Source organism: Sturnus vulgaris, chromosome 14, assembly GCF_052056855.1.
Source record: "Sturnus vulgaris isolate bStuVul1 chromosome 14, bStuVul1.hap1, whole genome shotgun sequence".
In the NCBI taxonomy this organism is placed as follows: Eukaryota; Metazoa; Chordata; class Aves; order Passeriformes; family Sturnidae; genus Sturnus; species Sturnus vulgaris.
Genome location: NC_142256.1, coordinates 18,701,116 through 18,726,476, shown reverse-complemented (window position 1 = coordinate 18,726,476; position 25,361 = coordinate 18,701,116). Strand labels below are relative to the sequence as shown.

The 25,361-nt window shown below is 38.6% G+C and overlaps 1 protein-coding gene across 2 annotated transcripts in view; it reads left to right on the top strand.

The window, feature by feature from the left end:
- Positions 1–25,361, top strand: part of AFF2 (ALF transcription elongation factor 2) — a 350,200-nt gene that overhangs the window by 198,355 nt on the left and 126,484 nt on the right. For both annotated transcript variants that reach the window (XM_014881529.2, XM_014881526.2), the window contains exons 5-7: positions 11,986–12,072; positions 13,410–13,446; positions 13,710–13,761. In XM_014881529.2, coding sequence (XP_014737015.1) covers positions 11,986–12,072; positions 13,410–13,446; positions 13,710–13,761 — 176 coding nt within the window. The remainder of the gene's footprint in view (positions 1–11,985; positions 12,073–13,409; positions 13,447–13,709; positions 13,762–25,361) is intronic.

Genomic DNA, 25,361 nt, shown 5'->3' with positions numbered 1-25,361 from the left:
TACTGTATGGCCTTCCAGAGCTCCTGGGGCCTGGGCCCTGGTGTGGATGTCTTTAGAAACCTGTTACCGACAGTTTACAGCTCTTGTTTAAATGTTTTCTCTATTCCAAAATTTCTGTTCAGTGTGTAAGCAAATATTGTTGAGGGAGGTGGAAATACTGACTAGTACTTTCCAGGGTGAAACAGGGGCAACATGAACCCGCAAAGGCATAGGAGACTGGCATGGGTGGTTGACAGGAAAAAAAAATGGGCAGACTTGTATTCACTGTGTTTGCTGTGGGTTGATTGAGGGGTTTAAAGTGTGGACCAAATTTCACCTCTGGATCCAAGCTGGAAAATGGCATGTACTGATCTTTTGTGAGGAATGCTTTGAGATTTTTCTGATGGCATTTATTTCACAAGCATTGAGTGTTAAAAGCCCCTTTGGACTTTGTAGTCATTACTTTCTTTGCCGTGAGTATATCCTACTAAAGAAAATGTGTACACCAAGGTACAGGTACCTTAAAATATACTCTTCTGAGCCTTAGGATAAAAACACTTCATATATGGTTTGTAGGCATATCCCCAGCAGTGACTTTTTTTTTATTTTTTAAATCAAGCCAATTAATCCCTTCCCACTTATTCCAGTATTTTATAGTTTCTAACCTCTCGAGTCCCTAGTCTTTTCAACAAGAGGTCTGAACTGCCAGTTATCTGAAAAAGTAATGTTGTACCAATCAAATGAAAACCGGTGCTGAGATTTTTCTTTGAAGAGCAGCCCCTTGTCATTCCTGAGTTCAGACAAAAACAAAGAACAGTGAGGCGTTCGCTGCAGGCTTCTTTCCATGAAAATAGTTATCATTCCCTTTTTTACTTGGCAGTTGAGTCATTGTTTCTTTTAAAAGAATTTGTCATGATCTCCTCATTACCATTTTTGTTAATATGATAAGTGTAAACTACAAGAAAATGATCATATTTGAAAGGATACAGGAACCCCAAGAAATGTTGCACTAACTGGTTGTGTTCTTTGAAAAGGCTTAGACTGGGAATTTGACTAATTTGTATCATTCTGTCTGCTTTACCAGCAGCATTGTCATTTTCTACCATCTTTCACTTATAACACAAGTTACCTTTCAAAAAGAATGCTGTGTTATTGCATCCGGCCTTTGTATGTCTCCAGCAAAAATCAACAATTCCTTTTGGTAGTTGCTTGAACGTAATAATACATTGCACTTTGTACTTTAAAAAGAAGAAATAAAACAAAACATCCTTTGGCATGTTTACTCCAGTTCATCTTTGCTTGGTAACTGGTAGTTTTCAGTGTTTGACACCAGCTGGAGCTGTGACTTGCTCACACTGCTTGTAGCTAACTAGGCAGCCATGAGTCTGCTGGGTGGTCTTTTCTTGGGCTTGCTCCAAGTTTGTTCCAAATTGCTCATACGTTCCCTGATAAACTATTACTAATGAACAGTTTGGTATTCCTTTTGGGCCATCTAGAAGCAAAAAAGACAATACATGTCATCATCTAGTAATGTAGAGATAAGATGTTTAAGTGCTGGAGCACTGAATTTACAGTATTTCAGTATGTGGCTTTTGTGTCCTATTCATTAATCTTCATGTGGGAAAAGAAGTAGTGGAGTGATTTGAGACAGGAAGGTTACGGACTTCGCCCTTTTTTAGACCTGTTTTTAGGAGTTCGTTTGTTTCAATGTAGTTTGCTGTCAGAAGTTTTTTTAAAATGCAGACGCAGGAGGCTCTGTCAATCTGGTGCACAGTCAGAACACGCTGATTTCAGGCACTAGGACCGCTCTGTGTGGGACCAGGCATCCTCAGCTGTCGTATATCTTAGTGGCAGTCCCGAATATTTAACGTTTCCAGCCTCCAACTAGCTTTGTAAGAAAAAGCATGCTGGGAAATGAGGAATCAAATGTACGCAACAGTGGGAATCTGTCTACCAGAAATACTCTGAAGCCGATCTACCTTAAAGAAGATCAGAAGAGACCTCAGCATGTTTTGGCTTCAGTTTTCTTTACTGTTTAAGCTGGCTTATTTGGATAAGGCTGACATACCAAAAGAGTATATGTTGTATCAAAACATCTTCTATAACATACATCCATTTTTTCTACACCTGTTAGTTTAGCAGAAGTGGATCAAAGGGAGTGTTGGCATGATTTACAGGACACATAGATGCAGGAACAGACCTGCTCCAAGGCACAAGTGAGGAAAAGGAAATTCAGACTGAAATGTTTGTTCTTTTCTAAAGGGTAAAATTACTATAATAAATGCCAGGTTGCATGAAAGGGTTTCAGGTGGCTGGTTAGGTCTTTCTGTAAGAGAATACAATTAAAGTGTTGAACATGAGAGGCAGCAACGACTCTATCTCTGTGTTACAGATGAGGACCCATAGTGTATTGTTTGGCAAACAGGCTAAGCTTTTTAACTTTATTAAAGAAACCAAGGTGGCAAAATTAGAAGCACTAGTGATCAGGCTTAAGTTTGGAGTTTCTTTGTACATCCTGGGCTTGCTGAATATTGATCAAACTGTGCCTGTGTTATCCATACATTTTGGACACATACATTGACTTTTTTAGCCCGTAGTCTCTGTTCCAAATTTTCAGCCAATATTCAGAAGTTTTACCACTGCCCTAGGCATTGCATAAGACAAAAAATGAGACAGTTTGTGCCCCGCAGAGCATTCATAGTCTCTGAAATAGGCACTGGGAAGATAACTATGCTTCATAGGGGAAAGTGAATTTTTCATGCATGAAGGGAGAAGCAAGTTCTCAACTGAGACACATGGCAGGGAGATAATCACATAGGCAAGGAAAAGGAATGGTGAAAAAAGACAGCTTTGTAAGGGCAGGTTTCAGCTTTTCAAGGTGTTCACTGTGTTTTTGCTTCAGCCTCAGACTGCTGGTTTAACAGCATTACAGTGGAGGTGATGAGACTGTATAAGAGCAGCATCAAAAACAAATGCTACCCTGGCACACACATGCAGGAAAACCCTGCTGCAATACTGCTTGTGTGGTAAGCAGAATAAGAGATCTGGCAGAGTCTTGGTTTGGAAGGCAAAGAAACTGCTTTTGTAAAGGATTTCAGTGTATGTTGTACAGCAGCATGTGGTAGCTTCATTTCTTTGCATTTGATGAGTAACACTCAGAGTCCAATTTTAATGAAAGCAAATCATGACTTAAACAAAAGAATTGGGCTTTAAATTCAGATAAGTTGCCTAACCTGGTTTCTTAATTTTCCCTATATGCTATTTCAGGTAATTAATGCTACTGTTTTAAGGTTAAAGCCAGTGTATTCTGGCACAAATTAATGCTTTCAAATTCCTGATGATATTTTGACTTAGTTTCCTCATATTGTCAGGATGTAAATTTTAAGCTGTTTACATGGGTCTAAAAATTATTGCATAATATAAAACTTACACAGTTTTTGTTCTAAGCTTACAGAACAAGAGGTTTTGTAGTTTAGTAATCTAATTTTGCCTGATACTGAATTTGGAGATGTTATTTTTTCACTATCCTGCCATAAGTTGCTTCAGAAATTTAATGCATTTCATAATAAATTCCATTGATAAGGTCTTGTTCTGTGACTGTGTAACTCCATGTTGTACTTGTATGAAAAAACCCATTAATTGATTACATCTGGCAATGTAAAGGAGATGATGTAATGTATTGTATAAATGCGCACAGTGGAGTGCCTCAGGGTAGGAGTAGTCTTGTTTTGTAACTGTTAATTATAGTTCTGCTCTCCTCTTGGTGTGAACCCTAAGTTTCAGAGAAGAAAACAGACAATTCAAGACATACTTTCTTGCTTGTGAAGTTGGATGAGGATGGATGGAACAAATTACCAGATTCTCTTAAACAAGTGCCAGCAGTGAATACTTTCAAAACACAGTTGCTTATTTGCTTGGAGAATGGCTTTTTTGCCAATGTTTTTTAAATTGCAGAGATGAAATTATATGTTGGTATTAGTAACTTTTGAAAGAATTAACTTTTTACAACTTATTGTGCCTTTGTTTATACTATACTGTTGTAGTGCCACGATGTTACGTTGTATTTAGCAGATCAATGCATACTTCCTACCTCGTGGGGCCCTTGTGACAATAAGATATACAATCCCTGGGGATGGTTACCAACAAGTATTATTTTGAATAAATAAAAACACTGGGATATGGATGTGCATCTCAGTGGGGATGAAAAGCTGCCAAGAACAGGAGGCATTGCATTGGCCGTACTGTCCACAGAAGGGCTCTGGTTCTGTGTATTGGGCAGCAAAGCCATTAGTTTAGTTACCAGGAGTGACAGCTGAAGGATGCCTCGCTTCCTGGAACTGGGTTTGGTACTCGTGACTGCAAGTACCTGAATATTTATGGGCATATAATTGACTCCTAAGATTCTAAAACTGGTGTTAGATGGTGTAAACCCACTATCAAGTTCTGGGTGCTATATTAAACAGAAAAGTTCTCAGCACAGCTGAGAATTTGAAAGTATGGAAGATCAGGATTTTGCCCTCATGATTGCCATGATGTTCCTGAAGTGCTCTGTGAAAGATGCAGCACCAAACACTGTCTCTAGCATCCCAGACGAGAGGGACCTCCAGTCTGACCCATTCTGACAGCTGATGTTCCTGACCTGCCAGTAAGTCTGTACAGAGGAATATTTATATGGAAATAGAAATGCCTCCTGTGGCTCACCATCTCATATGTGCCTGGCAAAACTTTGATCATCCTCTCCTTGCACACAATAATTGTCATTAACAAACGCCACATTGCTGCAGCTGACGAGATTCCTCCTGCCTTTCCTGGCTGGGAAGCAGGGTTACCACTCCAGTCAGTGTCATTATTCCTGGTCAGTACATGCCTGTCTTTGGACCCTTTGGAAGCTCATGGCTCATCAGAAAGACAGCACTGGCTCCTGCTCATTTCCTGGACTTTGGGTGGATTCTCAGACAGTGGTGGAAGACAAAGACATGGTGGTTCAGAGAGGATATCATACATGCTGGACGTATCTACCTTTGACTTCATGAGTTCCAATATCCTCATTTTCCACTGAACTCTTCGATCTCTCATCACATAAAACTTGTCAAGAAAGCTGTCCTGTGTGCTTGCTATAAAGTCATGCTTCATTTTTTACATTATATGATTTTTTTTGCCAGTTATAGTCTATGAGCTCCCAATGTCCTACATGCACTTTACTCATACTGGGAGCCTAAGCCTGGTAGGAGTAGGGATAGAGCTGCTGCAGATCTTTGGTCCCGTGCAGCTCATCATAACAGTATTTCTATAGTGGGTCCATAGGGGGGTTGTGCTGCATGCTCCTAAAAATGCTAAGTGAGAAGGTGCTGAAAGGCATAAAACTTGCTTGGTATTGAACTGAAGACTTTATTGTCCTAGGCAGTGTAATAAATTCAAGCCAGTTTTTGACCATATAATCTTCCTGAGGTGAACCCTGAAGAAAATTATCCTGATCCACCTTGGAGAAAAGTATTCAACCTGTTCCATAGAGGAGCCTTGGGAGCAAACTCCTGTATGCACAGCATGGACCATTTGGGGCCAGGCCCAGCAGAGAGCTGAACCCTTTGACAGGATGCACACACTTTTATATAGGCTATGGTTTCCTTAGGATTGTAGCAGACTTGTGAAATTGAATCCAGTGGTGGGTTCATGTGGTTTGCCTTCATTACTCTACCCCTGAAACAGCCTCTTGAGCTGAGATACCTTCTCACTGTGATGGAGCATTGTTTTTCTTTACATACATGAGATTGGTTAGAGCAGTAAGCGCATCAGTTGTAATTTTTTTTTATTGTCTTTTAAGTCCTCTAAGCAAAGAATATGTGAGTTATTAATTACAAAAGCTACAGTATGAGGAAAATATATTGGAAAGTTTGAGGTGTACAGGAGTCATAGAATACTGAGAAACTCAACAGAAAGAGAAAATACTCATATTTCTTTGTGGATTTCCAAATGCTAACAAAATAGGAAAGGATAACATATACTGTAAAATTCATAGTCAACCACAATTGGCTTCTAAAGCAAGTTCTATATTAATTTTCATGGGATATAATTTTTGTATGTCCCCTTCTTATTAAAATGGAAAGAAATATTAATTTATCATCGGTTGATATGGAATGTATCCCATTCCCCTGCTGGCAAAGGGAACTTACTAGTCATCACTGATAAAACCCACAGGTCAACACTGTGGTTTAGGCTGTGGGCAGAACAAGGGTTGCTTCTTTGTAGAATCAACTCTAGTTTTTCAATAATAAACTCAGGCATGTATGCATTGTATTTCCAGTTGTCTTTCAAGCAGTTTTTGGGAGAGTAACAAGATAGATTCTATTATGACAAAGACATTATTGGAGATGCCACCACATTGTTCCTCAAAATACATTCACTGGGCACTAGCCAATCATAATAACTATGCTAAAACAATTCCATGAATAAAAGGTTTTCAGCTTGAACATTCATAGCAGGCCATCCCTGAAGTATTTTGCATTTTTTTTACCCTCTTACAGGGAAAGAGGTGTGGTATCCCTTTGATGATGAGATTTTTTTTTTAAATGCTGAAATCATAATCAAATGTATATTAATGAATTTATCTATCACGTCCATGTCAATATGGACAATGTAGCAAAATCCCTTCCTAAGGAAGCCTTTGTATAAAGCCAGTATAAAGCAGGCCAGATTACTAGTCAAAATATTTCCAACCACTTGTGCAAATTATCCATTCCTTCATAAGGAATATGAATAAAAGCAACCCGTAAGTTTATTGACTTTGTGTTACTTTAGGCTTTAGTGTCATTCGCTTGTCATTTCCATGTATAAATATATATCTATATATTCATTCTTTCCTTAGCCTTTCCCCCAAAGATGAAACAGGCTGAGATGGTTTTTAATTCAGTATGCATCACACACAAAAAGTGTGGATGCCCCTCATGCACTACTGGTTTCCTGGCAGTTTGATCAGGTTTGTATAAATGCAGAAACCAGAAAGATGCTGGTTTCTGAAACTAGAAACAAGACAGGCTTTTTACTAAGGTTGCATTGATAAATAGTTAATAAAACATTAATAAATAATTAATAGAATCTTTAATAAATGGTCAATCACTTGGCTGTCTTTATTCCTATCTTTATTCCATCAAGGCAGTAGGTTTCTTAGCACCAGCTGTAGCATCAAGTTTGTAATAACCTTAGAACATCTATTCTTCACATATTAATTTTTTCTGAATGCAACTTTAACGTGCTGTGTCTCCAAAAATTGGAGGAGGTTTAAAGCAATAGATTTAGCTAAGATTTAAAAGTACTGAGAGGGCCATTTGACAGAGAGAATATCACAGATAAGGTCTCTTTAGCAGCAGTGACCTCAGATTGAATGAATTTATTGCTAGTGATGTATGTGGGGCTGGTCCTCTTCCTACTCCACTGGGTGCCCTCTAATGATGTGAGAAAGTGTCAGTCCTGAGACTGCCTTTTTGGCCACAGAAGGAAAAAAATGGGACTGTTGCGCTTTTTTTCTGCTTTTTTGTGGCGGTATCCACAAGAGAAGCAGTAAGGGTAGGGCTTGGTCTAACCAGTTGTGATCTATCAAAACTTCAGAACAAGAAGAAGGACTGGGTAGGGTCTTAGAAATCTCATAATCTACTACACATTCCTGTCCCAGTGTAGGAATCAATTCTGCCTAAGCTATACCTACTGATTTGTGCTTATCTGTTCTTAGGCATGTTCTTCCACAGGTGGAGTCTGTGTAGTCCTCTGAGCTGTTTCAGTGCTGCAGTATCCTTACCATTAAAGAGCTTTTTCTTATATCTAACTGGAATTTTTTTGGCTGCAGTTGAAGTACATATCCTCCATAAAACTGGAGAACAGATTATTCTCTCCTTTAGGAACAGCTCTTTCTGTAATAAAAGGCAGTTCTCGTGTCTCCCCTCAGTTCTCCCATCGGAAGTAGCATGAGCCCTATATCTTGGGAGATTTCAAATTTGATCAGGCAAAGCAGTTCAGAGTGCAGTAGGAAGGGAAGCTGCCTCAGTAGGAATGCAGAGTACACAATTCTGCTTCTTTTTTTCCGTAATGATCTCTTAGAGCCTGACTCAGTACTTTTGCCTGTACATAAAAAACATGGTACACTTTCTTTTGAACAAGAAGGAAATTATGGAAAAATGAAATACAGAGACAGGAAATAAATCTTGAAGGCGGCTATTAATTTTAGGGACTGGTTTTATAAAGCTATTTACCATTTGCCCCATATCCCCTGTACTCAATTCTCTATCTCTCTGACCTCTTCCTTAGAAACTTGCAAGTTTAAATCCTTCCCCAGTCCTCTCCTTCCATTTAAATCATTATTTGGCCTTGTACCTCTGCATCCATTAAGAGGATTGCTTGAGGTATTTGTGTTTTGGTTGATTCATTATATTGTGTCTGCATGTGTTCATCTTAGTTACTTACTTGAGGGCTTTTATAGCCAAGAAAACCAGACTTAGCTGAAGAGACGAGCATGTCTAGCTCTAATAAATAAAACACATGGAGTCAATTAAAACAATGTTTAAATAATTTTCAGAAAGGAGGATGCTTGATGTTACTACATCAGAAGATCACAGTGACTTTTAAGCCAAGAAAAAGTGCAGATTTACTTTCTCATTTAATCTCCAGGTCTATAAAAAAATGCATGCTTCTATAGCAGTGATCTAACCCACTCCAACAGTTAACATGATTTTGGAATTATTTTAAGTCCAAACCATGTGAAAATAAATCCTAACTCAATTTTGTAGGATTACTTTGTTTCCATTAAATTCCTCTTTAAAGTGTTTCCTATGCTTGCTTTTATTATTTTTGCTTCTAGGAATTTCTAAATACTTCCGAATTTGGATTGATTAAACTTCTATAACTTTTCCAGGAAAAAAACCGTGAATTTAATTCCCTGTCTATTTTCCCAGGTATTTACAAACTAAGGAGGTTATAGACACATCTTAATGGATGCATACACAAAACACACTTTCTGTGTGGCTCTTTATAGTCTTAACATATTAGAAAGTAGATAGATCAGATCTCACAAGCTAAACAAAATAGAGCTTAGCAAGTACTTAAAGATAAGGGACCTCCAGAAGAAATTGGGGCACAATAAAGAATGGTGAAGTCATGTGGCTTATTAAACAAATAATATATTTTCTTCTGATACTCCAGAGTAACCTATCTGTGCTTAAGGAACAAGTAGGAGCGAGCTAAGTGGTCACATCCCTGCAGGGTGTGGGGTTTGGATTTTGACCCTTCACTAACAACAGTGCAGTGCAATTTTTGCATGTCCTTCTGCAGGTCAGCTCTGTGTGACTGGAAACATGCAGCTGTGTGGTGGTCGGTGTGGGGTTGCTGTCCAGACATTTTGAAGTGACATTTTTCAGATGAGTAAACTCAAAACTTTCTCTACCACAGTTCAAGTTTCTTTGGTTGACAGCACTCTGGCACCTGTCTATAGGTAGATGTAGGTATGTTTCTTTAGCTAACTGTATACTTTCTCACTCCTTCCACACACAGTGTTGGTTTATATGCTGACCTTTAAATGTTTGTGCTGTTATGAATATGTGATCTTATCTGGACTTTTCTGTCCAATAATTTTCATTGCAGTGAGAATTGAAGTGAAATGCTTCAACGTAGCTAGATTCTACCTTTGTAAAAGATTTTGGTGCTCAGGAGGTCACTCTGTAAACACAGAGATTGGATAGTCCTAATCTCAGTGAAGGCAGGATTTCTTACCTTGTAACTGAATTTCCTCAAATAATAGCAGGCTCCTTTTCCCACTGTTTTATGTTCACATGTCCCCTAATAGGGAGATGACTAGGTTTACTTACACTTCAGCTTGCCAAGTAGGTAGGCAGTGTTTAGTACATGTGTTTTGACAGGCCATATTCTGAAATGTTTGCTGGCATCACCTCCCCATGAATCCCAGGCTCGCTGTACAGCATTTTCTGTGTGGGCAGAAAGAGACTGAGGTCAAGCCTATAATTGCAGTTCTAGAATATTCTTCATTTCTGCCTTCACTCAGAATGCTTGGCCCTCTTTAATTTGAGCTACATTCTCTGTTTCGTCATTTTGCTATGAAGAGATTTGCCACGAAACAACCTCTATGGCATAGGCTTTGGCCAAGACACGCAGGATTTGGATTATATTATCCCCCAGAAAAGTTCATGGGATGCTGACATTTTTTTTCTGCCTTCCCCTGTGCAGAGGTCAGACAATCAATGCCATTTAATAGTGCTAGTGTCATGGCACTGTGCTGCCACAGTCTCACACATCCCTCACAGGAGGGATGAGCCATTCAACAATTGCTCCTTTCCTCCTCATTGCCACCATTTGGGCTTTGTCTAGTGAGAACAAGCCCTGAGCTCTACAGCAGAAACCCAGAAGTTCTTTCAGGAGTGCCATCTGGCCCATCTGCCCAAGGAAGTTTATATGTCTGCCTGTCCCACTGACTGAGGACCATGGTGCATAGTTTTTCTTTCTCTCTCCTAACCTCCATGATGACACATAATTTGGAAGGGACAACTGTAGTTTTGAAACTTGCTGGTTCTGTCTTCAGGGAACTATAATTAGTATCAGCTGTAGCCACCTAGGGCATGTGTTTAGCCAAAATGCTAACCCACCACACTGCCCTTTTGACAACACCTATATTTTCTTAATCAATTGCATTATGTTATGTTTTTATTTGTGGAGCATTTGAGTGGTTGTCGTGTTAACTGCAGGAACTGGCCCATTTATGAACTTTGTTGTGACTAGCCTTGGATTTGACCAGTGTGTATTAGCAGCTGGGAAGTGTAGTTTACTGCAGTTAGGCCACTGCACATAAGATTTCCGAGATCAGATGCTCTTGCCTCTTTGCCTCCCTTGTCTCAAGAAAGAATTCTGTCTGAGCTTTTTAGGCAAAGAAGAACAACCAAGACAAAGATACAACAGTATGCCAGAGACAACTATTACTACCTCTCTGAATATTTATTAAATTAAAAACAAAGATAAGCGAGAAAGAAGCAGTATCTCCCATAAAACACACTCATTAGAATGGCATTTACAAGCTCTCTCTAAACTAGCACTTGTGCAGTTCCTTGGTTTTAGTGATTTTCCCCCTGCTCCAATGAGCACAAGTCACAGTGTGCTCCTGTTGGGCTTGCTGGGGCAGTGGTTCCCTGCAGTGGGAAGGAGCAGGTGTGTGCTGCTCTTCTGCTGGTGCTTCATAGCCATGGGCACCCAGGTTGTTTCTTTAAAGGTAATTGGGATATGAGTGTATAAATGATGAATAAACACACTGATACAAAAAATGGATGGCTTTTGTTTAAATGGTCTGGTAGGCAAGTTTCACTGGAGACTTGGATTTCCTGGTTAAGTGCAGACTTTCTGAGTAACTCTGTGCGACTCACCTGATTTCTCAGTCCCTCATTTTAAAGTGGAATCAATAGTGCTCTGAGGCTGTGATTGCTTATCACAGTAAGAGCCTATGGCCAATGCTACATGAGGATGCTGTGGTGCTGTCCCTGCTCTCTGCTACACCAGGCATTCATGCTGCAAGTCCATTCCAGATTTTTCTAGACCGGCCTTTTGTTTATTTTGCCACTCTGCAGTCTTGGATAGGGCTGCATCTTGCCACCATGCACTCCCACTGGTTGCACCCAGTGCTGTACAGGAGGGCCCCCTTCCTCCTTGGGTTTTGCAGGTAAAACCCTGCTCTATTCATACAGCTTGGCAGGCTGACCACAGAGGTAAAGCCAGTTGCCCTCTGATGAAGACATGGATGGTCACAATTTTCAAGAGTAAAACCTGTCCTTATTTGCATTCTGAGGAAGTCCTGCCTGTGAGGTTGTTAAGGTGCTCATCTGCGACCTAAGGGTGTAAGGTGGTGGGGCCAGTTCCTTGAGCAATTGCATCTCCAGGCTCAATGGAGCAGAAGTGACCATTTTGAGCTCTCTTTCTTCTTTTTGTACATGAATTTGTTTTCTAAACTTTTTCTTTCTTCCCTAGGAGATGACCCATTCCTGGCCTCCTCCTCTTACTGCTATTCACACTCCTGGCAAGGCTGAGCAGACCAAGTTTTCTATCCCAAGCAAGGTACAAGTGGGCTATTACCAATGACCTGATTAGCATTCTGTTCTGTTGAGTGTTCTTTGCTGGAGAGTTTATTTTTGTTGTTGGTCCCATTTAAAAAAAAGTCTGATACTATTTTTAGTTGGAAATTCCCAGTCAGACTGTTGCTATTAGTAGAACTGCTTATTTAAAGCTGCAGAAGACCCAGTAGAAACAAAGTGAGTTTTTTATCTCTGTCTTTATAGGACTCTTTCTACATCAAGTAAAATATATTTTGTTTGGGTTTTTCTTTTCAATTTAGTTATTAAAATAAAGGTATTCTCATGAGAAATGTACATTTAAAATGTATGATAAAAGAGGTGGAACTTATCAAAATAATTTATCCCTTTGACATTCAAATTTAAAGCGCCATGTTTACTCTTAGGGCATTATTTACTTCACAAGGGACTGACTGACAGCACAATATAATATTAGGAACTAGTAATGCCCTAAGAGGAAGTGCAGTGAGGGCTTTAATGACTTTACCATCCTGCAGAACTAATACATCCCGCAAAGTAGTGTCTGGCTGTAGGACGAGGTTGTAAATAGTGCCTTAATTTCAGCTTATCAAACTCGGCTTGGAAGGAAAGCTGATGACAACCACTGTGGACTACACAGCCTAGAGAAAAACTAAGCCAGAAAACACTGTGACATTAAGGAAACAGCTTAGTTACTGTGAGCCAACAAGAATCCTGGCATGAGCATACTCAGTGTTGCAAGCCAGATTCTTTGTTGGTTTTAAGTTGTTATAGTTCCATTGATTTCATTGGATTTGGACCAATTTCCATCAGGTGAAGATCTGCTTCCCGCATCTTTATCAAATCCTGTGTGTCACAGTTCAAATAAAAACAGTGAGTACCAATAAAAGATCACTGTATTTCCAGGCAGTGAGATCAAACAAAAGGAAGGCAATGGCACTGAATTTAATGCATAGCTGCATTCATGCTCTGTTCTAAATTGGACATCCTGGATGGCTCCTACACACATCCATGACCAGGCCTGGGAAAGGCTTGGGCTGCTGTGGGTGTAAATCTTTGCAGTGTCTCCATAAAGCAGGGGTTGTAGATTTACAGCAGCTGAGGACATACTCTTGCCTGAGCTCTGAAGGGTCCCTTAGTGGTGCTCTGTCTCCACAGTTAATGTTTTTTTAAACTAATGTCACTGGTGCTGCCTAACAATCCCATGATCCCTTCCCTGTGCCATTTCCCTCCCTGTTTGTATAACGTCAGTGCCCTTAATCTGGCAGGCCAAGATATATTTTACCTTCTTCATTTTATTAACTAATTAACTAATGCTGACATTTTGTGTGTTCTTCTTTGTAGGACTCCCAGCATCTGACCTCAGGATACAATGTACAAAGTAGGTCTTTATCATCCTAGTCCCAACAGTCAGGGTTGGGTTTTTTGGTTTTTGGGGTTTTTTTGTCTGCTTAACGTCATTAAAACAAAGGCTAAGAAATTAATTTCTGTGGTGCTAAAGCAGATCAGTTCCATTTTTTATTACATGTTATGCATTGTGGCATGTTGTGAAACTAAGTATAATTAGATGGGCTGACAGTTTTGGGTGCATTTTAATTCTACAGTAATCTTTTGACATTTCAAAATGTGTTTCTTTGTTTGCAGAGTGGAGTGATCCAGCAGGGAAAGTTGCAACTAAGTCAGTTCCACAAAAGTCGTAAGTATCATTATTTCAAGCTTTAAATCTCATTTTAAATTTATCATAAAGAATGAGCTTATTTCTCCAAAGGTAACTAAAACCTACCTCTGCTCATAATCTTGTCCTGGTGTTCACGTGTTCTCTGTAGTCCTTAAACATTAGCCATAAACCAGTTTTATGTTTCCAGTGCTTATTACTGTTTCTTCTTTTTAAGCATTAGCTAACAGAGGTATGTGTGAAAGATGAGTTTATTAAGCAGAAATAATGCTGATTTTAGTTCTACAGCTTGCCAAAATTAAATTACTTTTATGCTTCTCTCATCAGATACTAAGCCTCTTACAATAGAAAATACAACCCAATGAGCAGATAATGCCGGAATTTTTACATTCATACAGTGAGAGAGAGTAAAATACATCATACGGAATGATTCTGCTAGCTGGTGTTGAAAAGCTGGTCTTGAGTTTCATACACTTTGAAACAGCTGTAAATCACAGATGATCTATAAATATGACAGTTGAAAATTGTGAAAGAGCTAATTCTTCATTGTGTTAAACCATTTTTCTTTGGTGCTTCTCTGATGTAAGGCTGCAGTAGTGTAGCAGTGAGTGGAGATTGAATTGTTTTTTTCTTTTATCCCAGGTTCTCTAATTTCCAAACAGGAGCTAAATAGCAACTTTGAACAGTATGTTATTGTTTTGTATATATAAACATATTATATATATAATATATATATTATATATATATATTTTTTAATATTGTTTTTATACTTAAAAAAATGTATGGGTCTGATTTCAGTTCAGAGCTGCTAACTTAACACTTTTTAGTGTTAAGTGTTCCAAAGTACTGAATGCAGAACTGCACTAGCTTAACTGACATTTGTGTAAATACAATATGTTCATTTAAAATTACTTCAAAAATATTCTAGTGGTTGCTCTTAATCTACTAAAGACATAATTTTAAAAAATCTCTTTAGGGGAAGAAAAATCGGTGTGGAGATACCTACACAAGTTTTAAAAATTAATTTAAATATACTAATTCTTAGTGCAAGTTTGTATACACAAAAGGGCTTGTTGGAGTTCAGTGATGTGTCTGTGACTGTGTGAGAGATACAGGACTAGAGTAGATGTGGGTGCTGAAGCCATTGATGTACTTAGAAGTCTCTGAAGGTCCAGTTCTTTACTCATAAACTCAACTCATGGAAGTACTCATACAACTACTAGTTGGTTGAGTAAGCTCTTACAAAATTGTGGCTGAGCAAATGATCAAATTTTAAAGTTAAATCTTTTTTTTCCGATTAAATGAGAGTTGGATAGGAATGCTACTGATATTTAGATTAATTTCCATAAATAGCATTTATCTATTAAACTTAGTAACAAATTAATTTTTGCACTTTGGTTGGTTTGGTTTCCAGTAATGACTTGTTTTTTTGTAAAGACTCTGGCCACTGTACCCACAGTTCTTGGTAAAAGAATTGGTACATTCATGTTTCAGAACATCAAAGTGATCCAAATCTAACATCAAGCACATTCCGTAATTAAAAAAAAAAAAAGGAAAAAATATCATTACATCTTAAAATTATTTTTCTCTAAAAGCAAATGTATTTGGATTTCACTGTGAAAAATATTTTAGTGAGTATATCATAAAAGACAATATTTCAATAGTTTGTAACCAACAGTAATAGACTTGTCAATCATGGTTTATAGTTATAAGCTAAATTTCAAAAGAACAGTCCTTCAGAGCTCAGTGGTATATAGTGCATTTAATGGGACCAGAGCTCTCTATAGGAAGCCTGATATAAAACCCAAAGACACTGAGTACATTTTATGAACCAGCTGTTCTCTGTTCTGCTGCTTGATCTAAAGTTCCAGTGCTATCAATCAGATTTCTGCTGCAATGAACTGCCTTCTTACGGTAGGTGATAGATTTTACACATGAGAGATCAGAGCTGCAATAAAGCTACTTTTATTTTTAGCTTCCAAATGAAGATCTGCTAACCCATTAGAATCACTTTTTCTCTTTTACTGCAGAAAAATGGTTAAGGCAGCTTCTGAGAATTTCCACAGGGCTTTGGGAGGTTAGAAGGCTGTCCACTGTGAGGCTTGGTATTACAAGGCCAATGTGTTTCTTTCGATCTGTATGTGTGCAGTTACCACCACCTTCATAGGAAATTGCAGTACTTGAGCACATAATAAAATTAGAGCTGTAGTGGTACAGAAAGACATAATGTATCAAGTAGAGCTAGATAGTGCAGTCCAAACAAACCCTGATAGGTAGACAGCTCCTTCAGTCATTTTGTATTTAATGACAGAATTTTATCAGACTGCAGTTGTATAAAGGAGGATTTAGTCTTTCTAACATTAGTTGGTTTTGGGGATATTGGAGTGTATGAGTGAAATGGCAGTCCAGCTTATCCCCAGTAACATCTGTTGCTATGCTCTCACACACAGTGTGGCCTTACTATTTAAAACTCTATCCCCCACCAATTACATATTTTGTCAATAGGATCTGTCATCCATATTTCAGTTTGATCAAATCTGGCTGAATTTTACTTTGTTCATCTGTATGCTTTGTTAGAGTCATCTTAACCTGGATATGTTTCTAGCTGTTACCCAACTTTTTAAGTTCATGTACAATTTAAGTGAAACTTAAATTATCTTTTCCATTTACATTGGTCCTAGTGACAGTCATGTAGATTCCAGTGGCTTTGTTAGAGATCCAAAGGAGCGGGCAATAATGTGCTTGCATTCACCATATCACTGAGTTATATCATGACTAGTTAAGGGGTAAATGCAGAACAGAAATACTTTACTTTCATGATGCTGCGTCCTGCTCCAGCAACCAAGCTCTCTGTAAATCACAACAGAGTTCAGGTGTAGGGACACTGGCATCATAGAAGATCAGGCCGAAGGGATGTATGATTTTTGCAAGATAACCTTTCAGGTGCACACTTCCGGGGGAAAAATGAGGGTGACATACTGCAAGGTAGATTAATTTACCAATGTGCTGCTACTGTAGGGGGATGCAAGATGCATGGCTTCTTGTCCAAGTAAAGCTTTCTGAAATACAAATTTCATCCTTTTTATAATGTTTCAGTATACTTTGTTACATCCACATGCTGAATAAACCCAATCCCCAGTGCAACGGATAAAATAGAAGACAGAGTAGTTAGGATTGTGTCTAAATTCTGCACCAATGTTGTACATGAGAACATGTACTTAGCAACTAACCTCAGATCCTAAGTTACACTCAAAAATCTTGAAAATGAAATTTTGAACACTGATGTGCATGCATGTGTGTGTACTGTGGTGAGTTTTCACAGCTGAAATCAGGCTATGTAGAACTGAAGCACTTGGTTTCCCTTTTTGTGATTTCAAATTCACTGTAAATCTCTGCTGGGCATTGTGCGGTCAGTTTTCAGCCAGTCTGCTCTGATTTTTTTGTTAGGAAGCATAGTAAGCAGGAACAGATAAGGTGCAATCAATTGCACTGCAAAGGATTTTCTGTCAGCTGCCATGAATTTGAGGGGATGGACTCAGCTCATGACTTGGGTTTCTGTTATATAATTGCCATTGCAAATATGTAATCCTCAAACATCCAGTCCTTTTGTTCTGTTTTCGTTGTTAGCATTTGGCCTTTGTCCAGTTGGAAACTACTCAGAACCTTTTTAATCAAGCACATCCTGTGTTTTGAAATCATACTGCAGAGTAGACTTGAGTAGTTTCCATAAAAGCCTAGCAAAAAAGAAGAGTATAATCGTAATGGTATTCTTCCCCTGTCATAAAATTACTTTCTATACTTATTGTATTAATACAGTATTAAAAGGCCCTTCTCATGGGCTTCAGTGAGCTACCGGAAACCATTAAAAACTTAGAGCGGCTAATTTTTATGGATCAGACAAAACCAACTTGTTTTATCTTTATGGAGTTTTTGTTATCCATCATACTTAATGATACACAACCTGTGTGGGGACTAGAAAGCAGCTAAATACAGTGAGCTTAAAACTAAAACAAGCAGCTGAAAATATTTTCGTGATATCGCAGCAAGGATTTTCTTAAGTGTGTTCAGCACTGCTTTCAGTTGGGCCAGGATTTCACTTCAAAGTTCCAAAAAATACCAGTACTTTTCTAATCCCAAATATTACCATAATACTTGATGGAAGCATGTTTGAAAATGGAAATGTGCTTCTTGACATCTAAATACTTTTTATAAGTATCTAATGGCTTTTTGGAAAATCTCCTCTGTGTCAGGAACAGCCACCTGGGAACATAGAAAACAAAATTTGGCAGCATGTGCAAGCTATGAATTAAAGGTAATTCTCTGTTTGAAATGAATCAGCTTGAGGTCCTTATGGAGAGTAATCAGATATCAAGAGGATTTTACACCAAGTATTGAATATTGCAACAAGTAATGTCGTTCTACAGAACTATTCAGAACATTCAAATCAAGAAGCACTGATGAATTCTTAACCTGGAAAGAAATCAGTGAACAGCAACAGCAAAAAAAGGGATTCATTCAGTGTTCGTGCATAACTTCCAAAAATGTACCAGGAACCAAAAATGTAACATTCATCTCCAACTGCCATAGGAAGCAGGTTTCTATTTATGAATCAACTCTCTATCAGTATTGCAGTCACAATGCAGCCCAGGTGTAATACACAGGAGAAGCTGAAATGTTCGTATTACTAATTACAGTTTTTAGCTGACCATAACAAAGCGTGAGCACACTAGCTGAGCCCACAGTGGTGTCAGCCAGCTGTTTGTTAGAAACAGGAAGTTCCAAAGATATTCCCTCTGGGTAACCTGGGAAAGTCATGACTACAAGGGCCTCGCACTACCATGTACAAATTATAAGTGAAACAACAGTGGCATGTAATTGGAACTTCATTAATCTTTAGAGAGTTCCAGTGCACTATATTAAAGGGACAAACAGCAGATGAAAATAGAAGGTTCTCTTTTGAGAAATGTCACTCATCTTTTATATTTACTGTTTTGTTTTGTAAGCTAGAAGTTTTCTCTGAATCCTTTCGCCTTGTAAGTTCTTGGGTTTGAAACAGTGATAGTCAAGACTGTTGTTTTGTTCCTCACTCCTGCAGGCTTTGCCTTTTGAGCAAAGTATGAAGTGATTTGGAATAAAATATGCAAGTGTTTCCTATGGACAGTTGCCTATAGAAGCAAACTTGCAAAATATTTCGGCTGATGTGAAATATGTGAAAATCTAGTGTCATAATTAAAAGCCTTGTGTCTTTGAAGATAAGCCCCGTTATTCAAAATAATTTCTAAATTAGACTTTTAATTTGTTTTCATTAATCAGCTGGCTCACATACAGTTTAATCTCCCTCTCAAAATAAAGTTCTTTCCTAATACATTCTATTCCATTCTCTTTCTCCTGACATGTTTATAAATCAGTTTTAAAAATTGTGGGAACGGAACTAAATTAATTCTGTGATATTTTGCTGATCAATTTTTAATAATTTTTCTTGCTTATCAGAGACATACTTCCTTTAAGACTGCCTGAAACAAGCTAACTAGCTGTATTCTTGCCAGCATTACTGATTGCGACTCAAGTGAGCACTGAACCATTTGAATTTCCTCTGATACTGTATAACCCTCCCCCATTAAAAATTCAACATATATTTGCCCTAACTAATGAGTAGCAGTTGAAATACTTGTTCTCAAGCAGGATGCACTCTTGTGTCACTGCCGAGTGCATGCAGACACTGAACTGCAACCACTGAAATGTCAGCATTAATAGAGAGAGGTAAATGACACTGTAACATGTTTGGATTCCTGATGTATTTCCCTGTCTGCTGCATATCAATTCCCATTTTGGAAAGTGGTTGGACTGCAAATCTGCCACAGGTTTCCCTGTATTTAAAGAGCATTTTTACAGGCAGCAACATATGTTGTGCCTTTATGGCTTAAGGCCAGTCTCAAATTGACCTTCTAATTTACATTTCTGTGGGATGGAGTCACTTCCAAACTTCAGCACAACTACAAACATTCATTTTGAAAAACAAATGTACTCAGTAAATCCGACAATGTAAATCAGGGTAGAAGGAGGTGGTAGGAAGCTACCACACTCAGTCCCTCACCCACCCATTTGTTTTGTGACCCCCACAGTTGCTGATAAAAGAGTACAAATGAACTTCTTGCTTGGTTTTCTGTCTGCCATGATTTGGACATCACCATGCTCCCTTTATCTTAACTCTGATCTGTCAGTAAATTTCTGGTCCAGAGGCAAGCCATTTTTCTCTCTGACTTTTTTCTTCCTGATGCCCTTTGCTCCAGTCCCTTTCATTCTTCCTGTCATGGCTTACTGGCTTTGTAGACTTTAGTAGCCTGAGACAGAGAAAATTGGCACCATGCTGCAAAATAGTCATAATCAGAAATGGGTGAAAAGTTTGACAGAAGAATGGATTTTGCCAGGAAGCTTGGTATTCATAATACCAGAGTGGACTTGAAACTCCCAATTTGTGTCCTAAATACCCTAGGTAAGACTAACAGCCACTTTTTCTAATATTCCAAATTAATCCTTTGCATCTTTCCCCTGAATCCCTCTGACAGCCCAAATAATTCGCCACATTTTTCTCAGCTTCACAGTCTTTATCCAGAGGAACTTCTATTGCTACTATTATCCTTTGGGCAGAGGGCTCAGCAAGGCTCCAAAGCCTATCAATTTTCTGGCCAGAAGGCTTATTTTTTATGAAGTGAAGTTCTCACAACACCCCACGGGGCTAGGCCACGCTCACTGCATTATCCTCTGTCTTGGATAGCCCTTGGAGCCGCAGATTCAGAATAGTTGTACCTTACAAATTTATCCTCCCAAACAACAAAAAAGGAAAATATTCCCTGCTGCTGGGCTAATTACTGCTTTAAATTCCCAGAGGAAGAGCTGCTTCACTCATGTCCATACATCTCAGAAAAATGTGTTTTGGGACTTTCCTAATGCTGCAAAAAAATGCAGCTTTCCAAGAAAATTATGTAGCCCAGGAGGAGGGAGATGTCTACAGCCTTACTTCAGTAGGTACAAACCAAAATTGTTTAATTAATATCCATGTTGTGGAAACACAACAGGAAGTGATTTAGCTTTAACGAAATTGTCCCTTACTGGAAAGTCTTGTTTAGTCGAAATGCTTCACAAAAAGATCTTTATAGGTTTGGAAAGAAAGATGTTGACTCATCTACCTCATATTGTCAAGAAAGATCTAAGTACAGCTGTCAGGCTCATCTGAGTCTGCAGAAGCAGCAAATGTCTGCAGTAATGAGAGGATTGCTTTCACAGCTATTTACCTGTTAGACTGTGATAAGTATTTGCTTTTTGGGTGTCCCTACTTACTTTAATGCATGCAACTGTGTTTTAAGGACATAGATGTGGTTTTTTTGCAGAGAGAGGAATGCAAATCAGTGCTGCCCATATTTGATGTAGCATGAATTTCAATAGTTCCAAACAAATTCGAAAGCCTATACAAATCATAGAGCTTCAAGTCTGGCCGTGTGTTAGACTGGAATTTTTTGTTTCGTCAGACCTTTATCTCAGCTTCTTTTTGTGGCTCCTTATGGGGAGATTGAAGAGGAACTGAAACTGGTGACCTGTCTTGACCTTTAGTACTGGATTAAAATTCCAACTTGCTGTCATGGCAACGGGCCTTGAAAATTAGATCCTGACAGAAGCAGGGAGAAACTTAAAACTGCAACTGCTGCACTGAACTGAAGAAAGGTTGCTTATAAATGTCAGTGACGGGCTCTTAATTGAAATAATCTGCCTTTCCCTGTACCAAAAAAAAAAAAATTGAGGGAAATGAAAGGCAAAAAATAAACAAACAAGCAAAATGCAAAAAAAAAAAAAAAAAAAAGTGACTTGATTTTTTTTAGGCAAAAATCTATTACAATTCAGAGGTCATGCTGCTGAATCCAGCAGAGTCTGACATTTGAGGTGGCAGCAAGTGAACCTGCATGATGAGAAGTGAGCCAGACATGCACTTGCAAAGGTCTGAACCCCCAGACCAGACTGGCAGCAGGAGCCAGACAGTGGCCAGTGTTAAATCACAGGTTAACTTTCTGTTTTCTTCTCCTGATACCAGGGATCAAAAGAGACATCACAGTGTTTTGTCTGACTCCAAGGATCCATGCAATTATCTGTTCTGAAGATGGAAAGTCATAAACATAAGCTAGATAGTGCTATTTCAGATCAAGTGTGATAAAAATTACTCATTTTCCAATGTAATCAATGCAACGGTCAGGAGATAATAGTGCAAGTCCTTTGCTCCTAAAGGAGGTTGTTCTTTTCCCCGTGGAGAGCAGAATGTAGCTGTAGCCTGAAGGGAGAAGGTGCTCGGGGTCACCTAAAGGATTTCTTGCTCTTTTTCCCTTTATCCAGCAATCCCTCTTATCCCAAAATCGAATAATCTTGAAGGTCAGTTTGCAACACAATCTCGTGTAAACCTGAGGCTTTCCTCACTCTCCCCACGGTTCTGAGGATGCTCTGAGAGCCCTGCTCACCTTCCCAAGGTTGCAAAGGACAAGAACACCCCCCATAACACAGGGGAATGCTGCAGCCTAGCAGCAGCTAGGCCTATCTTTCTAGAGTCCTGGTAGGGATTGCTAGCTTCTTGACCAAGAAACACCAGACCAAAACCCATCAAAATGTAGATTTTCCGTATCAGAAGAAGGATGTTTCTTAATGGACAAATGGTATTGAATTGGATAAGCTGTTCTGTAGAGTTAGATAATGGCTGCAAAATCAGATTAGATTGTAGGTAACATATAGAGCTAGGTGAAAATTTAACCACTATGAGTAAAATTTTGGAAGAGATAGTTTTGCCAAAGCTTATGTCCAAATCCTGAGACCATGTTTGGAGTCTAAGTTTAAGTAGAAGGCATGCACATAAAAATACTACCTTTGGTTTTCTTAAGACTGTCCTGCCAAAGTACTGGATTTGTTATGTATTGGTGTAGCACAGAATTATAGGATCAGAGGAAATGTTGTGGATGTTTACAAACACAGAATTTTGCTTAATGGGGTTTGTATTGTTCATTGCATGGTTTAGAGAAATATTTATTACTAATAGTGTCCATTATCAAGGCAGATAAGCATTAAGCAAGTGCAAGTTGCGTTGAAATAATTCATTATATTATCTTAACAAATAATACAATATAGTCTTAATAAAACCCCCATTTCTGGAGTAGAAACTTGATACACAGTAGAAAGCAAGTGAGTAGATGAGCAGTTTTTTAAGAAAGGATAATGAAAGCCACTTAATATTCCTCAGGCTCTGAGTTATGTGCTTCAGACAGTTAAAAATAGAGGCCATTATTTGAAATTTCAAGTGTCAAATTAATTCCTAGAGTAAGGTAGTTACTTCAGAGGAGTTGCTGCCAGAGATTAATTTGGCCCATCCAGCTTTACACTTGCCACTGTTACCATTTCCTGCAAAACACCACTAATTCTGCCGTAATTACTTGTCAGACTGGACTATGGAGCCCTGGAGTATCTGGCAATAAACCTGTGTTTTGCTGGGAGGGCAGGTAAAAAACCATTTAAATAGGTTTTTGAAATAAGCATGAAACCTCTGAAGATGTACTGTTGTAGTGCAGACTGTATATCAAAATATATAAGCATCTAGTTGCAACAATGGCTTTGTAAACACATTACTGAGCAAACTATGAAAAGTAATCCACCAAGGGGCTGTTTCCTTAACTCATAAGCATGAAGTTAAGAGACCAGTGCCATAAAGTAGATGTGAGCTGTTAAAAAATGCTTCATTTTATGTGAAATTATTTTGTGTTAAGCCCAAGAGATGATTCTTTTTTTATTTGTAAATGCATATCTTTTAATACTTGAAAATACTCGTATTTAAGGGAAAAGTCAGCTGTCCTTATAAAATCTATGAATAATTCACTAATACGTGAGCATGGGGCAAACCATTTTTGAGGGTAGAATGAAAGTGCCCCTATGCACCTCACATGTGTGCATCAGTCCTGCCACAGCTATCCACTGGCTGTTTGTGGTATTACAGTATTGTGAAGGATAATGAGAAAAGCTTTCAGCACTGTCATTCCTTTCAGCTGCCTGCAGGCATGGCCTGAGGGTGGCCAGAGCTCCCCTCTTGAGGCAGGTAGAGCCTCCTCGCTCTGGAGCTCGCTGGTGCCTTGGTGAGCTCCCAGCTGCTCCAGGGCAGCAGGGCTTTGGCTGCTTCCCCACGAGGAGCGCAGTGTCTTACAGATGTTTTGGAGACCACAGTTTCTAACTAATCTTGGCACGACTGTCAGTCATATGCATATCACTTGTCTCCATGTCAGAACACTGAAGAAGCTCAGAGCAGCCTGCTGTAAATGGAAAAGGCATGAGGGAAGCTGTGCTACACGAATGGTTCTGAGCCCTTGTTGGCATCCTGCCTCATGCCTGGCTGGGGAGCCTTCCCACCATTCAGCAGTCAGGGATGATGTCAAGAAGGAACAGGACATCACAAACATGGGATGGTCTGAATTGTTGATGAGCTTGTCTGCATATACCCATCATGTCTTTTACAGCAAATAGCAGTGCTCCTAGTGACAAGGGGAGTTTGCTCAGAGTGCAGGTCCCTTTCAGAAGAATTTTGTTCAGGAAATTTCAAAATTTGAGTAAGAAAGGGTGTTAAGTGAATTAATCTGCTGTAGCCAAAACCTGGTAAGAGCTCATGTATTGCCAATTGCTAAAATTTCTTGCAGTTTTGTAACTTGTGCAGCTATGCAAACACTGACCTAAAAATCCAATATCACCTTCCTTCTCCAAGGGACAGAATTTTCCATGCTCTTTTGCTTTAGCCGAAGTGTTAACCACAATTTTTAATATTAATTGACTCTTAACAGTAAAAAAAAACACACAAAAGGACTGATGTTGCTTGGATCCCTGGTAGTATATGATACACAACTCAGACTGATTAATACCAATGAGAGAGCATTCATTGATTTTGTTTGCTTATACTAAGTCACTAGAAAACGTACCTGTTTAGAAGATTAGAGAAAATTTATATAGTTGAAATCTCAAGTGTGTTTGCTTGAGGTGCTGTCCTTAGAAGTAATGGGAGACTGAGACTTTTCAGAAGAAAGGCCAATATACCAGATTATGAAGATTTTGCAGGACTCATTTATTAGTATAATGATACAGTATTCCAGCACTGTTGTGTTTCTGGAGACTGGAGGCCTTAATAATCAGCTGCTGTTCTCTAGTAAGTTTTTTAAAAGTACATTCTGATAGGTTAAATTACTTCATGTGTAGTCTGCAGAACACGTGCCATGTGTTGTATTAAAAAAAAAATAAAGCAAACACAATTAATCTGTTGAATCATAGTGTCTCCCAAGCGTGAAAAATTTGCAGATTAAAGCTCATTGAATACACATTTAAATTATAAATGATAATGGCTTGGAAAGAGTCATTATGATCTATTTCATCAATAATCCACATTTTTTGCCTTGTAACTACACCAAGGATGAATATAATGAATACTGCCTGATGAAAAGAATATTTTGTTTATGAAAGAGAATTAGAGAAAAGAAATTCTCAAATTAACAAACTTAAATGGTTGTTACTATTTGCTTACATTGTTTATACAGAGCAGATTTTTTCCATTATTAATATTA